Here is a 17,878-nt window from a genome sequence, read left to right as displayed (position 1 = left end):
AGGCCACTGTGTTCTTGGGGGCCTTCAATGCTGTAGAACTTTTTTGGTACCCTTCCCCAGATCTGTGCCTCGACACAATCCTGTCTCTGAGCTCTACGGACAATTCCTTCAACCTCATGGCTTGGTTTTTGCTCTGACATGCACTGTGAACTGTGGGACCTTACATAGACAGGTGTGTGCCTTTCCAAATCATATCCAATCAATTTAATTTACTACAGGTGGACTCCAGTCAAGTTGTAAAAACATCTCAAGGATGATCAATGGAAACAGGATGCAGCTAAGCTCTATTACGAGTCTCATAGCAAAGCGTCTGGATACTAATGTAAATAAGGTATTATTTTTTTCAAATATATTTTTTAATACATTTGCAAAAATTTCTAAAAACCAATTCTGGCTTTGTCATTATGCGGTATTGTGTGTAGATTGATGAATAAATGTAATTCATTTTAGAATAAGGCTATAAAGTAAGAACATTTTGAAAAAGTACAGGGGTCTGAATACTTTCTGAATGCACTGGATGTGTGTGTACGTGTGTGTGTTTGTTTAGATACCTTCTGTACAGTGCTCTCCTTCTGGATCTGGCTGTGTCGTAGTTTCTTCAGCAGCACCAGCTTGGCCTCCTGGAGTCTCAGCTCCTCCTTCAACTGTTTGATGATGCGCTCCCTCTCATCTGGGCTGCTCTTCTACACAAAGGAAGACAGCAGGGGATCATACACACAATTACATTAGAATTGATTTGCATCCATGATGATGAAGACACATTGGGAGTAGCACAAAGAGAAGAATCGTTCTCTGTGTGTGTGTGTTCGTACCCTGAGCAGGTCAGTGTCTGTCTTTCTGTAGTAGTTCAGGCCGTTCACGATGGGGATGGACAGCTCGTTATCTGACAGCACTATGACATCATTGTTTGGTGACAGGGGTTGTCTCTCTTTCTTTACGTCACTGAGAGAAGAGAGAATAATAGGAAAAAATAAGACATGGAAAGCAAAGATGATATGGAAAGCCAAACCCCCTTTCCTCACGCAAATTCATTTGTGCGTGATCATACAACACTCATTAATCATATTACAAAGGATGGCCACAATGGCCAGTATGCAAACAGACAGAATCAGCATTTGTCCAGTAGAGGGCGGTAAATGATAACTTTTCAGTGATCTACGAGTGAGTGGATACTGTTGGGACACCAAAGTCGATCTGAGATTCATAGACCCATCATAGTGGAGTGGGAGCTCTGTTCACAGCCCAGTCTGAATAAGAGCCTTCCTCTTCATATCTTTTCACTGGTATGGTAGTGTCAGAAACTTGGGCCAAAAGTAGTGAGTTTATGACCAAGTTGTAGGCCCAGCCTGGGAGATTACATCTGACCTCATTGCTTCCTCCGTGGCTGTAGCTAGCTGTTGTTTCCTCCAGCCTGAGGACAAAGGGGAGCAGCGGTATGTAGTGTGGAGCCTGTGACAGAGAGGCCGACGGAGATGGAATGCTCTCCCCCCCCCCCCGACACAGCAGGCGTCCCGCTCGTACCCTGTGGGTGGGGTTGGTGACTCTTGGTAGGGACAGTAGCTGTGCCTGAGGCCCGGTATGTCAAGGACCCACCCCTCCCAGCTGCTGACACCAGAGTCGCAGAGCAGAGGCCTACAGGAGACATTGGAGGGGAAAGCGAGAGGGGAGAGGGGAACGTGGCTAGGACCCAGCCTATTGTATACACTCTCACTCACTCATTTACTGACCATGTGTCTTGGGCTACGGTGCAGAAGGTAGGGCACTCAACAAGGGCACAGTCTCCCTGGCTGTAGCAAAACTGTGGTAACAGGGATTACGCCTGGTTCAGTTTAGAGGGGAGGCAGAGGGAAATACAGTAGCTATGATTCACAGTCACACCATCCACAGCTGGTTATTCAGGGGCCATGTAAAGCAATGGCCCACTTTGGGAAAAGAGTAAACTGATGGATAGGGAGGCCCCCCAGACACACACACAGTGACCTAACCAGGATAAACTCTTAGCCCTGGCAATGGGCAAAGTGAGGGTTATTATCTGTGGTGACAAGGTGATCTCCTCCACCCTGAAAGCTGATTAGACAAGCATAAACAAAAGCCACGTACCTGGTTACATAAGATCCAGAACCTCACTGCTTCTGTTTCTACTAGCTACTGCTTCTCTGAAACACTCTGCAGTATTGACTTCCACTGAATTAGTAAACTCATGGGAGCAAAGTATCAGGTAGAAAAAGTGCATTCCTTCAAACCACTACTCATGAAACGTCATCAACAGTTCTCTCTAGCTAGTCTAATAAGGTCTACCTGGCCAAAATAGTGTTTTTTAAAAATATATTTATAATTCAATGAGAGTGGAATGCAATGCTTATTCTAGCCTTCGCACCCTGTTTATGAAAACAGTTGGATCAAAATGCTAGATCTCCTCTACAGTGCAAACACTACAAGTTCAATAAAAAAAAAGTTAAAACTTTAGCAGTACAGGCTTAGGGTGATGCAAAGGTGACAAGGGAAAACTTCTGCAGTACATAAAAGGTCCTTCCTTGGAGGCTAGCTTCCTTTCTCACTACTGCCCTTACCTCTAGTGTATATTAATCACTCTACCGAGTGAAGAGAACGTGTGACATCAGACATTTCCCTGCCCTGGTCATGTGACACACCCATCCAACAACAGCCCCTCCTTCCCCCAACTGCTCCTTCCAATCTCCAATGTGGAAACCATGGCAACGGCCAGCTGGAACCAGTTTGTGACAGTTTGTGACCTTCATTTTGTGTGAAGTGAGGCAGAGTTCAGGTGCTGGAGAAAATGGAGGCAGTCAGCCGGAGCCTCAAACTTTTCAAAATGGGGGCAGGCCACCCTGAACCGAGGGAGTACAGACATGCACTTCCTGTGTGAGAAGCCCACTCGCTAGCTAGTGCAGACAGTAGTTCAAACACACACACAGTAGTTGTCAAGCAAATGTCCCTTTCCAGTCAAAACAAAGCAGTAGAATAATCTAATCACCTAAATAGACCCTGTACAGACTCAGACACAATCCATCATATTGTAAACATGCACCACAGGCCAGATGGGAAAAAGAACAATTTAGACCAACATTCGAAAATGAAATGTAAATCCAGAGTGTGACGGTAATACTATTAACAAAAAGAGACAGTGTTTGAGGGTACCACAGTTCAGTTAGGACTGGTTCAAATTTACAGCTAGATAGAGTGTAGACTACCACTGTGTGTGTGTGTGTGTGTGTGTGTGTGTGTGTGTGTGTGTGTGTGTGTGTGTGTGTGTGTGTGTGTGTGTGTGTAATCAGTTTGTTTCACCTCTTGGATGTGCTCATATCTACAGGCCTGTCCCCAGTCTGCACCTCCACTTTGATGGTAGCCTTAACCTCACCGGTCTTCAGGATGCTCATGCTGGCCACCTTGGCTGTCTGCTCAGTCTTCACCACATCTCCTCCTCCACCCACAGCCACTAGAGCTATAGGTCCATCTGCTGCAGGTAGCAGGTCACAGTTCTCCAGCTTTACCTTCTTACTGTCCAGCTCCCATCCAGGGCTGCCAGGGGCAACCACATCCCTCTCCAGGGCCCGCTTCCGGCTGCGCGTCTGACGCACCGCCTCCTCCGACATCACTGCCTGGGATAAAGAGAGACGGGGGTTAGAGATATGGATGAACACACAGGTCAGTGTCTGTGGACAGCATAGTTTTAGTAATGACGCACCGCCTCAAAATGAGTTGAAGTTCAACACTGGCTGATAATGAGTGTGGTCATGCAATACAAACAATGAAAACAGCACAAATCAAACCTAAATGCCCACCAGGGCCCCATATCAGTGGAGTGTGGACTGTGGTAGCAGGCTGGGTATTAATTCCTCCAGCTGTACTGGGGGGGGCTCTCTGTCCGACTGACCTGACTGCAACACAGTCTCTGAGTGCCTGTTCCCCAGATGCTGACCCAATTCCCCCCTCATTACCATAATAGAGGATGTAGAAGGGAGACCCACTCAGCTCAAACACCAGCTTCACCCACAACTATTACACCACACAACACCATAGATGAAGCATCACTCAAACAGACATGCAAATATCTCAGACACACAAATGCAGGTTATGAATTGAAACAAGAATCAAAAGTGTGACCTCGAAAGTGTGTGCGTTCTGGACTAGAGTTGAGGTACAGGGAAACCTACTCTTATCTCCTTTCAAACGGTCTGACTTAAATATAATTGTCTCATCTCCCCCCTTATAGAGGTTCTAAACAATCATTGGGGCAGCCACTGTATACCTGTGTACACACTAGAGGTCGACCGATTAATCGGAATGGCCGATTTCAAGTTTTCATAACAATCGGAAATCGGTATTTTTGGGCGCCGATTTGCCAATTATTATTATTTTTTTTACACCTTTATTTAATCTTTATTTAACTGGGCAAGTCAGTTAAGAACACATTCTTATTTTCAATGACGGCCTAGAAACGGTGGGTTAACTGCCTCGTTAAGGGGCAGAACGACAGATTTTTACCTTGTCAGCTCGGGGGATCCAATCTTGCAACCTTACAGTTAACTAGTCCAACGCAATAACGACCTGCCTCTCTCTCGTTGCACTCCACAAGGAGACTGCCTGTTACGCAAATGCAGTAAGCCAAGGTAAGTTGCTAGCTAGCATTAAACTTATCTTATAAAAAACAATCAATCATAATCACTAGTTAACTACACATGGTTGATGATATTACTAGATATTATCTAGCGTGTCCTGCGTTGCATATAATCTGACTGAGCATACAAGTATCTAAGTATCTGACTGAGCGGTGGTAGGCAGAAGCAGGCGCATAAACATTCATTCAAACAGCACTCTTGTGCGTTTTGCCAGTAGCTCTTCGTTGTGCGTCAAGCATTGCGCTGTTTATGACTTCAAGCCTATCAGCTACTGGCTCTGAGCCTTGGGGTGGTTGTTTCCCTTGCTCTGCATGGGTAACGCTGCTTCGATGTGGTGGCTGTTGTCGTTGTGTTGCTGGTTTGAGCCCAGGGAGGAGCGAGGAGAGGGACGGAAGCTATACTGTTACACTGGCAATACTAAAGTGACTATAAGAACATCCAATAGTCAACGGTTAATTAAATACAAAATGGTATAGAGGGAAATAGTCCTATAATTCCTATAATAACTACAACCTAAAACGTCTTACCTGGGAATATTGAAGACTCATGTTAAAAGAAACCACCAGCTTTCATATGTTCTCATGTTCTGAGCAAGGAACTGAAACATTAGCTTTCTTACATAGCACATATTGCACTTTTACTTTCTTCTCCAACACTTTGTTTTTGCATTATTTAAACCAAATGGAACATGTTTCATTAATTACTTGAGGCTAAATTGATTTTATTGATGTATTATATTAAGTTCAAATAAGTGTTCATTCAGTATTGTTGTAATTGTCATGATTACAAATACATTTAAAAAAAAAAAAAATCGTCTGATTAATCTGTAGACTTTTTTGGTCCTCCAATAATTGGTATCGGCGTTGAAAAATATAATCAGTCGACCTCTAGTACACACTTCTCCCATCAGATAAAGAAAGCTGCTGACTCAAGGTCTTTTTCATCCACTATGACATCAGAGCAGAGCTCCACATGACCCTTCCCAAGATTCCATGGGAGACATGAAGCACTTCCCTGAGAACTGGTTTAAACCGGTCTGTGGTTTTAATCCCTGGAGAAACCAACTGGCAGCGGGAGAGTCCACAGCCGCCTGCAACTGGGGAGGGAGGGAGACAGCGTCGCCTGGATTCCAAAACACAAATGTCTGCCAGCGAAAAGGCCACTGAAACTTTTACACAGACAACTGCAGGACACAAAAAACTCTATATCACCGAATCGATCACCATCAATAGGAATCCATGTAGCCTATAAAGTCGAATGGAAACTGTGAGATTGTAACTTTATTTTGGTGTACATACAACCATTTAAAACACTGATTGCCAATGATCATCGCACCGAAGCAATACGGACTCATTCAGAAAAACAGAATAGCACCAACTTAGTTGGGGTCTAAACTTAATGTTGAGAGTTAGAATAGTAGAATACACAAGGTGCAATTTTGAAATGTTATTGTGCATCAGCAGTCTTTCTTTTTACATCAGTCATTGACAGTCACTCATTTAGCCCATGTCAGCTAAACATGTTTATGGCAAAATGAGTAGAATTGCAGGAAATTAACTATAACACTAAAGAAATGACACTCCGCTGTCAAGAGGGGGGCCGCTAAAATGTGTTGCACAGAAGTTAACAAACTTGAATAATGTGACATAGCATGTAGAAATGTTGAAACTGTTCGCAAAACAATGTCCATACAGGCTAGAACACTTTACAATGCTAGAAGATACCAGTAACTTCCAGCTTTGTAGCTCAACTTTCCTTGCTATGCTAGCTGACAGTGAAAGCTAACATCAATTGACTAACCTAGTACTTTGTTTGTGATAATATGCAAACCATAACACAAAATATGCTGATTTTAAAGATGAGTGCCACCAAAAACTTTATTCATTTACTTATTCGGTCTCTCACATCTCTCCAAAAGAGTATCTATTGCCTATGCTCTGTTAATGTCATTACTGGTTAAAGAGACAGCAAACATTTTTATAAAAGCAGCTACTTCTATGTAAATGTTTTTTGATCACTACAAGAAAATAAGTCCCAAATGGAAGGGAAACAGATTGTTTGTCATCAGCCAAAACAAGCTCAATAACTTAATGCATGCACAGACTCCTATTGAATATGGATTCAAATCAAATCTTATTGGTCACATACCCATATTTAGCAGACATTATTGCAGGTGTAGCAAAATGCTTGTGTTGCTAGCTCCAACAGTGCAGTACTGTGAATAGGCCTAGGCTACAGTACATCTTGATTTACCCAGTTTATCTATAGAGATTTCCCACACAAATAAATGATTGCCATTATGTTGTTAGATTTTGTTTTTAACCAATCAAATTGATTGCATAATTGATTCATTCATGCATACATGGCAGTCTCTGAAAAATGTTACCGTAACAAAATTATAATGTAATGATATTGAACTCAAAAAGACGCCCAACAACTGAACAGAGCAGTGGCTGAGTTTCTCTGTCTGGATCAAGTGCCATTCTGTGACTTTAGCTAATAGGCCTTTTTTGCAGTGATATTGTTTCGGTACCGTTTTTGTATCAAGTATCGTGATGGTATCGATTATTGTGATACTAAATCTGGTATCGAAGTCAAAATTCTGGTATCGTGACAACACTACTTAGGGCCCCCAAAAGGCTGGCTCTGACTGCATGTGTAGCAGTGTTTCCATTAGCTGGTAATAACCAGCTTTTTTCAACAACAAAAAATTAAAAATGAAAGTTGATAAATTGGCACCGGCCAATTGTCTGGGAGAAAAAAATATCCCATTGCAAAATTATGCTTTTTTTTGCCTATTCATTGATGAAAATAGTCCATGTAAATACATTTGACCAGTCATGCTTATCGGTGTATGGGTTAATTTGCATCATTTAGTGGAATTCAATTGGTGCGTGTGTATTTTCGTTAGTTGTTATTATTCTTATTTATCACCCGTGCACAGCATACAGATACAGACCCTAGCTTAAGCAAAAAATCTGTCAGACAACATGAAAGCTGCTGCTACAGCGTCTGTTGATGCTGGAGTGAAACGTGCTTTTAAATCAAATCGTACTTGTCACATTCGGCAAAAACAACAGGTGTACCATTAAATAGTTACTTACGAGCCCTTTCCCAACAACAGAGTTAAAAAGCAGGAAAAAATACATACTATTGATTTTTTGTTGTTGTGCAAATGTAACACAAAATAATGAGGCTATTACAAGGACTACCGGTACTGAGTCAATGTGAAAGGGTACGAGGTAGTTGAGGTAATATGTTTTATAAGCCCAATCATTGCCCAACAATTCTAAATATAATCTAATATTAAAAAACTGTTTTGATAGCCATTCTTAAAAAAGAGCTACTATCTTTATTTCTGAACTGGCAACTGAAGTGCACTTCCCATTCCAGTGCATATAACTGTAGGCAGGCTTCAGCGCGTCACACACCACTTTGCAATGAGCTGGAGGCAGTACGCATTTTGAAAACATGTTTAAATTGTTTGAAATCTGAACGTTTTACTACATATCTTGAGGTATCTTTACCTCGCTTCAAAGTAGCCTAGCCAAAATACGACCAACCGTGAAAGCAATTTTATAAAGACTACCATATGCCATTGAAACCAGCAGCCTATTTTCCCTCAATTTCTATAATTGTCCAGTAGCCAAAAGGCACAATCCTTATCATATTAGCAACCCATGCTAGGTTGTTGAATCTTTAGATGTCCACGGATATTTTAATCTCTGTGTCATAAAACCTCTCCCATCTGCAGTGCGAGTCTGACAAGTGTTTTTCCACTAACAGCATTATGGAACAAACATTCACACACGTAGCCTTCTGCCTTGTGCGAATTGCTGCGCTTATAATGTGGAGAAATAGTAGTTAATCAACATTAAGCTAAAACGTTCTGATCTGTTGCATCAGCATCGTTTCAAAAAATATATTTTTTAAAAATGGATGTAGCGTAGGCCTACCGGTTGTATGAATTTGGGATCTATCATTCCACAACTGTCCCAGAGTCTGTTCGGAATAGGCTGTTCCTTTCTCGCACAAAACAACAAGCTCACCAATAGAATTGGTACACTTTTCTTCTATAGGGATAGTAGATTGACAGAGTAGTGGTTTTGTTGTTCATTACTTGTCTTGTTGGCTGAGGAAAAGTAAAATGTGGACATTTATCCCTACATCTTCAAACGCAAAACGGAATTCGGTAAGGACGCACCTCGTTGCATGTTCTAAATGTGATTTCTGTCATTCTGAACACCGTGGATGGACGCCCTACACACACCCAATGCATATGGGTCCGGTAAATTTCTCAAATGTCCAGTAAATTAAAATGCTGCCGGTCAAATGTCCCGTGCCACATTTTTCTAATGGAAAAGCTGATGTGTAGGTTTGGATGTGGGTACGCAGACCTGTGAGCCACTGCAGCCCCTCATGTTGCCCATCCCTGCTGTAGAATAAAACATTCACCAGTGCTCTGAACCTTGTTTACTCTTTCACATCTGGAGACTAGAATGTTGACCATGTTCAATTAGTCAGAATCTGTGCCCTATGAATGTGCTGGCACATTAGAATCAGGGCTTTACATGCTTGAAAATATCACTGGTATGGCTCACATCAAAACAGATCACACTCTGGTGTACCTTGAAGAGTGTACAAGGCTGGCCTAAACACTCAGCCACTCAGGCTACTTTCTGCAACAGGGCTATTATCATGTCATCTTGACACTAGCACAAAAAACACATTCACCAGTCAAGTGCTCCATGTCAAGGTTAAGGATAGACATGTCTCAAGTCATTTGCTTTGATGACTGTTAGCTAAATCTATTAATACTTTATTCAGAAGGTCCACACATTCAGCTAGGGCTTGTCAAGTGTGTGCAGTTCACTTTGTCACAAGTGAGTTTGTTGTCAAAAACCACTTGATCGCCAGTTTATTGGAACTGTAAATGAGTTGAGTGGATCAGTCTGAAATCCTCCAACGCTGTTTGGGACTGGGGTTCAATTCCCACTTGACTTGTTTGAGGCACACATGAGAACAAAAGATACAAATATTTTAGAGGTCAGACAGGTGCTTGGACTTTTGAGTAATTGATAGCCGCACATACATGCATGCCAGGATACCAATCCCAGCCACTCCTAGCACTGACGCTTGGGCTAAAGTAAACAGCCTCCAATGGTCCTCTGACAGAATAGTAACTCAAACTCCAAAATTCTCTAACATGACAAGAACAGCTTGGCCAGGCTGATGAAAATGTCCAACTCAGCATTTTTCTCCCACTCAGTGACTATATTGCCACAGATTTACTGGTCCTGAACATCCCTTCACTGTCATCCTCCACATCTGCTCAGAGCTCACAAAAATGTGGCTATTTTCAAGGTGGGAGGGGCAAAAAGACCCTCAAAGCAACATCCACTGCCTATTGCAGATCACATTTCAATCAAAACATTAATGCAAAATGTAGGTGGGGCTGGGAGCATTGCATCCGGCTTATAAAATGGCGGGTGAAACACTTGAGCTAAGAGGAGAGGGACTGAGCTCTGCAACATAACAAGGACAGATGTGCCCTGTTTGTGCTCATTGATGGGTACAAAGGGCATCCATCTGAAGGGGGTGGAGCATTCATAAACCACAGAGCACACAGTTCTTCACGATCCGGATGCTTAAGAAATCCCGCTACGACCTCCCACAAGCAATCAAACAGGCAAAGCGTCAATACAGAACTAAGATCAAATCCTGCTACGCCGGCGCTGACGGATGTGGCAGGGCTTGCAAATTCTCACGGATTACAAAGGTAAACCCAGCCGTGAGCTGCCCAGCAATGTGAGCATACCAGACAAGCTAAATGCCTTTATGCTATTGTCGAGGGAAACAACAACCATGCATGAGCGCACCAGCTGTTCTGTACGACTGTGTGCAACTGGATCCTGGATTTCCTGACTGGTCGCCCCCAGGGGCATAGGTAGGCAAGAACAAATCTGCCACGCTAAGCATCAAAAAGGGGTACACTCAAGGGTTGTAAACGTAGTCCCCTCCTGTTCTCCTCGTTCACCCACGATTTGATGGCTGCGCAAGACTCCAATACCATCAAGTTTGTTAACGACACGACGGTGGTAGGCCTGATCAACAACGACAATGAGGCAGCCTATCGGGATGTCAGGAAGTGAAGAGTCTTGGTGGTTCCAAACTTCTTCCATTTAAGAATGGAGGCCACTGTGTTCTTGGGGACCTTCAATTCTGATCTGTGCCTTCACACAATTCTGTCTTGGACCTCTACGGACAATTCCTTTGACCTCATGGCTTGATTTTTGCTCTGACATGCACTGTCTACTGTGGGACCTTATATAGACAGGTGTGTGCCTTTCCAAACCATGTCCAATCAATTTAAATTTACCACAGGTGGACTCCAAATCAAGTTATAGAAACATCAAGAATGATCAATGGAAACAGGATGCACCGGAGCTCACAGCAAAGGATCTGAATACTTATGTAAATGTGATTTAATTTTTATGTTTTTATAAATTTGCAAACATTTCGAAAAATCGGATTTACTTTGTCATTATGGGTTAGTGTGTGTGGATTAGAGGGGGGAAAAAAACATACTTTACGAATGCACTGTATATCCTCGTAACCCTGCGCAACAACTCAGTACTGGTACTTCCTGTATATAGCCATGCAATTTTTACTCGTTATTGTTATTCACTGTGTTTATTCCTCATGTCACTATTTCTATTTTATCTTCAACTCTGCATTGTTGGAAAAGGACCCTTAAGTAAGCATGTCACTGTTCGTCTACACCGGTTGTTTACGAAGTATGTGACAAATCAAATTTGAGCTCACACATTAACACACAGTGACCCTGGATGGGACTGGTGGTCACTGAATACGCTCCCTGAATGCAACCAGGGACATCAGGGCCTAAAATGTCCACAGGACCTGAAAGGGCACGTTACAGTGTAGTATGAAGCAAGGTAAGACTTGCCTCATTATTTGAAGTGAAGCAAAACGTTCAGGTTTCAAACAATTACACTGCCTCAAGCTCACATTGCAAGCACGTATGAACTGCTCTTGGTGTTGGTCTACATGATAATCATAGGAGCCAGAATGGCCGCCTCAATGTCCTCCCTGCTGATGACATCCAGTGGAGTCATCTCAAAGGGAGCTATTCCTGTTTGTAGCTCAGGCGTGCATCACGGTCTGTCTCCATGGCGCGTGGCTAGAGCCGTCTCATAGGAGATGGATGGCATCATGAAGATGCAACATCCACTGTGCTGTAGACCCTGCTTCTAAGCAACAAAGGGAGGAGATCAAATAGAACATCAGCGTGTGTGCGTTCAAGATGGAGACACACAATATGTGTCTGTCCTCAACTGATACTTCACACTCAGCCTACCTACCACCCCATTGAAGCTCACTTGCTTTTCACCAAGCAATGTCTATCTGTGAGAAAATCAGGACATTTTGCATTAGACAACCCCTGGGATGACAGGAAAATAAATCAGATAGCAGAGAAAATGGAGTAGAGTACAGCTAAAACACATGTACTAAAAGGAAAGTAAAAGAGTCTATACATTCACTGCCATTCAAAGCGACACGAGAGTGAATGACTGGGAAATAACATTGCATCAGTGTTTCAGCCTGTCATCTGCACTGATATGGGGCTGAGAGAGCGTTTTGGAAGCAGGTGATTGCAGGAGTGGAATGATGAAAGTGAGCTTAGAGCCCATACAAGGACAGATTGATAATTACATTTATTTGTGCTTTTCACTATAGTACTCGGGTGTCAATCAACAGAGTGTTACTGTGTAGGCATTGCTTTCAGTCAGTGACCTCTATTCAAGAACATTAAAAGTATTTCATCATGAAAATATGCGTTCAGGATTTCTTTCAAAACTTGGCCAGGACAACAGACTAAAAAACATGTTTACTTTGAAATTGAGGGGAGATCATTATCTTGCTATAGGCAGAGGACCAACTATGGATCTATACAGAACAAAAATATAAATGCAACATGTAAAGTGTTTGGTCCCATGAGCTGAAATAAAACAGAAATTTCATTACACACAATAAGCATATTTCTCTCATTTTGTGCACACATTTATTTACATCCCTGTTAGTGAGCATTTCTCCTTTGCCAAGATAATCCATCCACCTGACAGGTGTGGCATATCAAGAAGCTGATTAAACAGCATTATTATTACACAGATGCACCTTGTGCTGGGGACAATGAAAGTCCACTAAAATGTGCAGTTGTCACACAAAAGGTAGCGTGAAATTGGCATGTTAACTTCAGGAATGTCCACCAGAGCTCTTGCCAGATAATTGAATGTTAATTTCTCTACCATAAGGCACCTCCAATGTGATAGAGAATTTGGCAGTACATTCAACCGGCCTCACAACCGCAGACCATGCATAACCACGCCAGCCCAGGACCTCCACATACGGCTTCTTCACTTGCGGGATAGTCTGAGACCAGCCACCCAGACAGCTGATGAAACTGAGGAGTATTTATGTCTGTATTAAAGCCCTTTTGTGGGTAGAACTCATTCTGATTGGCTGGGCCTGGCTCCCAAGTGAGTGGGCCTATGTGCTCCCAGGTCCACCCATGGTTGCGCCCCTGCCCAGTCATGTGAAATCCATAGATTAGGGCCAAATGTATTTATTTCAATTGACTGATTTCCTTATATGAACTGTAACTCAGTAAAATCGTTGTGTTTATATTTTTGTTCAGTACAGAATCAATGAGTGGCATTAGGCAATATCTGGCAACTCCAGTGTCAGTCAGGAACATAGTGGAATTTGGGAGACTTACAATTTAATCAACACCTGTCAGGGTAATGTTAAATAAAGGAACTGACAGATCTGACTAAATTATGAATTTCAGGCAAGCTAAACACCATCACATCTCAATCCTCCATTCAAGTTTGTACACCACATTTGGGAGTGGGGTGAGAACCAATGTCACTGTGTTGATACTCAGCACATAACACAATATAAAGTGCAACCTGTTTGCGAAGGTGATGGTAACTTAAAAGACAGAAAATGAATGCTTTAATTAGTCTTGATAAAAACAGTCAGCGTTAATCTACACATTCTAAATGCAAACAATCAGCTCAGGTCTCATAATGACAATTGTTAAGGGCACTAATTTATTGCACCATTGCATATATACCCATGCATTTGCCTAGTGATACCAGCAAACGTACATAACGTTAGAGCTCTCAGCATCAAATTAACTGCACTATCAGTACAATGCCCATCCCTACAAGATTCATTACCATCCATTGATAATGGAGTTGCATGCAAAATTTCCAAAGAGATAGCGAGTGGAGAGAGATTACTGGTTTGTGTTCCATCGAGATTATGGCGAGGACACGAAGGTCTCTGGTAGAAAACAAGGCCTGGGGCAGATCTAGCCAGGGAGAGAGAGACAGCCAGAGGAGCAACAGGCCACCCAGCAGTCTGATCACGTGTCCATTCAGATTTATATTAAACACACCAACATTGGTGTTGCTTTTTATTGCATCGTCCAATTTCCACCCTGATCGCTAAGAGAATGAAGCTGCACACACACCAGCCATTTTTCGCTTTCATGCTTTGATTGCAGACCTGTACTGTTGATGACTTCTTACCAATTTACCATTAGAATTTAAGTGAATTATTCCATGTTCAGTGATTCCTGCTAGAAACAATGGCCATAGTACACTAGGCAAGATGGAGAGCATAGAGAACATATTACCTGGTTTGACTTTCCAATGAGCTCATTCTAATTTCATGGGCAGTCCTTTAGGGAGACAGAGTATTACGATTGATCCATTTCCTCAGGTAGCTAGCATCTACTATCTGATATGTTGGATGTAATGATCTTCCCTAGGGACTGGACATGGCAATTAAAGCACACGGATGCTTTTGAATACAGGCTCTATTGGATCCAGTGAGGGGGGAACAACAGTATAATATTGCCCAATAAAATGGGCTGCACACAAAGCCATGAATCTCCTTCTCATGCAATTAGTTTCTCTTCCCTGTGATACGTTGACTCAAAATATATATTGTTCTAGATTTGATTAACACACAATTCATTTCTGTTTGATTATTCATTCGAGGTCACATTTAGGTTGAGAAGGACATGTCCAAATTACTGAATGAATTTTGAAAGAAACTGGAGGGAAAGTCAACCCACTGAACCCAGTGCTGTTTTTGGAATATCTGATGTGCAAAAAAAACCATTGCTTAATCTGGCTTCACCAAACTGAGTACATGGGTACTAAACAGAGAGAGAGAGGGAGCAAGCTGACTGGGTGGTGGGGGAGGGGTGACTGGCCTGGCCATAGATCGACTGTACACTGACAAACACTCTTGCTCTTCTGCGTCCTCACTCTCCCTCGTTCTCTCGCTCTCTCTCCTATTGGTTGTGGCAGAGAAGGTTCCCCTACTGGTTCGGTACTGAACACCAAGGGTTAAGTACTGCCATTTTAACACCACTGACAGATCAGGCCATTAGGGTGTTACCTAACAAAATGGAAGCCTTTAACCCTGCATCTGCCAGTTAGGCTCCACCTGGATTCCACTTAGCAACATGACGACGAACGGCATGGGCAAAGCCCAGGAAGTGCAGCCAGACCACTACACGTGACCACAAAGGAATGCGCACATGCACACACTGACACACACACGGAACAGACGATCACTAAGAACACTACCCCCCTTCTCATACACACACACACACACACACACACACACACACACACACACACACACACACGGAAAAGGACAGAACTAGTTGACTGTTTACAATCACAATTCAGGCCGATCGAGGCGCGGCATGCACTACATTGGGACATTAAGAGCAGATGAACTCATATCATTAATAGAATGAAAAACCAGAAGCTGTACCTCTGATTCCATTAACCATCTGATCTTCATGATGAACCAGCCAGTGGATAAACTCACCAGCTAGACTTGACTTGTTTTGCCTTGAAGTCATGATTTTTAATGCCATTATCTCCATTGAAGTTCAGCTTACCCTGCTTATGGTCAACTACAGGACCCTGATTCTCCATAACTTCAAGTGGAGGGTTACAATAGGTTATAGGTCAGTGCTGACTCCGAGCAAACAATGACTAGGCCTAGCTTAACTCAGAAGAACTTGGCTGTCTAACCAGGGCTCTAAAGTGTGAGAAAAATTTGCTGTGACCACAAGTTTTATTTTGAGAGCACTTTGTGACTAGGAACAAAATCTTCCAGATAATAATTGTTTCGTGCTGTACCGTTGTGGCCCTAGAGAAAAAAATTGAGTGCACATTCAATAGGGTCATGGTTGCACCATTACTACAGCAAAAGCGGTTTGCTTCAAGCCCAACCAAGTCAAAATATCTGATCCATATTACAGCCGCAACATTTTAATCTTCCTATAACGGATCATGGGCCGTTCTAACACTACTCACACATCGTTAACCATTGGTTTACACTTTGTTCAGTCATATTACCTCATTGGCTAGCTAACCACCTAGTAACGGAAAAAGAAAGTGATAACTTCTTCAGCAGATCAATGACCATAGCAATGCGTGAATGACAGATCTCTTGCAAGTTGACATCACAGGATGTTTTTAAAGAAATGTGTTTGTGCAGGTACAGCCAACTACGGCAAAAATAATATTGCGATATTGCCAAAACGACCAGATCAAATGTTCAATGTAATGCATCTCAATAGGAAAATAGTGTTTTTACACAATGTAGAAACCTACTTTTGTAATTTCAATGACCGGTATTGGTATCAACATTTTAGCTTTTATAATAATAATAATAATAATGTCTTTACAATGTTACATACAGTATTAGTTTCTAGGGCACAACATGTGCTTCAAAAGTAGCTCAGAGGTTGCGTTATTAAAACCTCTTTGGGCTAGGGGGCAGTATTTTCACGTCCGGATGAAAAGCGTGCCCAAAGTAAACTGCCTGCTACTCAGGCCCAGAAGCTAGGGTATTCATATTATTAGTATATTTGGAACAAAACACTCTGAAGTTTCTAAAACTGTTTGAATAATGTCTGGGAGTATAACAGAAGTGATTTGGCAGGCGAAACCCCGAGCACAGTCCATCCAGGGAAAAACATTTTGGAGTTCAATCTGTATTCCATTAGATTTCTATGGCAATCCCTTTTTAATAGAAATATGCTTGCAGTTCCTATGGCTTCCACTAGATGTCAACAGTCTTTAGAAATTGGTTGATGTTTTTCCTTTGAGAAATGAAGAAGTAGCCCTGTTATTTCCATGTGTCACTCCAGGTGCACTCTGTTTTGGTGCGAGCGACCTGGAATGTGCTTCTCTTTGTTTTTCGTCCGGTATTGAGCACAGTAGTTCCAGTCTAAAATTTGATCGATTATTTACATTTTAGGATACATCAATTTGGATTAGGAACGTTGTTTGAAATGTTTGGACCAAGTTAACTTATTAGATACTTTGTCGGCATGTTGGGCGAGTTGGAACCGGTGTTTTTCTGAATCAAACGCGCCAAGTAAATGGACATTTTGGGGATGTAAAGAAGCAATTTATCGAACAAAAAGACCATTTGTGATGTTTATGGGACATTTTGGAGTACCAACAGAAGAAGATCTTCAAAAGGTAAGGCATGAATTATTTAGCCATTTCTGACTTTTGTGTAGCACCTGCCTGGTTGAAATCTGATTTTCATGTGTTGGTATGCTGGGCGCTGTCCTCAGATAATCGCATGGTCTGCTTTCACCGTAAAGCCTTTTTGAAATCCGACACTGCGGCTAGATTAACAAGAAGTTCATCTTTAAATCGATGTATAACACTTTTATGCTTTATGAATTCTTATGAGTATTTCTGTTTTTGAATTTGGCGCGCTGCAATTTCACTGGGTGTTGTCAAATCGATCCCACTATTTAAAAAAAATTTTTTTTTTTACATTTTACCTTTATTTTACTAGGCAAGTCAGTTAAGAACAAATTCTTATTTTCAATGACGGCCTAGGAACAGTGGGTTAACTGCCTGTTCAGGGGCAGAACGACAGATTTGTACCTTGTCAGCTCGGGGATTCGAACTTGCAACCTTTTGGTAACTAGTCCAACGCTCTAACGACTAGGCTACCCTGCCGCCCCAAAAGGGGCTAAAGAGATTGGCGTGCGAAGGGATCCATAAGAAGTTAATACAAGTTCAGAAATATGCATTTTAAAAATGCAGATATTAAACTATAAAATTAAAATAAATCCCCTGCATTTTATATTGAAA

The 17,878-nt window shown here is 42.2% G+C and overlaps 1 protein-coding gene across 9 annotated transcripts in view; it reads right to left on the bottom strand.

The window, feature by feature from the left end:
- LOC112244754 (transcriptional repressor p66-alpha) overlaps positions 1-17,878 on the bottom strand; it is a 39,367-nt gene that overhangs the window by 10,319 nt on the left and 11,170 nt on the right. For 6 of the 9 annotated variants that reach the window (XM_024412522.2, XM_024412527.2, XM_024412524.2 and 3 more), the window contains exons 2-4: positions 3,307-3,620; positions 813-942; positions 552-683 (exon numbers count right to left, since the gene is read on the bottom strand). In XM_024412522.2, coding sequence (XP_024268290.1) covers positions 552-683; positions 813-942; positions 3,307-3,614 — 570 coding nt within the window. In that variant the 5' untranslated portion in view covers positions 3,615-3,620. The remainder of the gene's footprint in view (positions 1-551; positions 684-812; positions 943-3,306; positions 3,621-17,878) is intronic. The other 3 variants (XM_024412528.2, XM_042323065.1, XM_024412529.2) reach the window with 3 other exon arrangements.

Source organism: Oncorhynchus tshawytscha, linkage group LG06 (assembly GCF_018296145.1).
Source record: "Oncorhynchus tshawytscha isolate Ot180627B linkage group LG06, Otsh_v2.0, whole genome shotgun sequence".
Lineage (NCBI taxonomy): Eukaryota > Metazoa > Chordata > Actinopteri > Salmoniformes > Salmonidae > Oncorhynchus > Oncorhynchus tshawytscha.
This window is presented reverse-complemented; position numbering and strand designations above follow the sequence as displayed.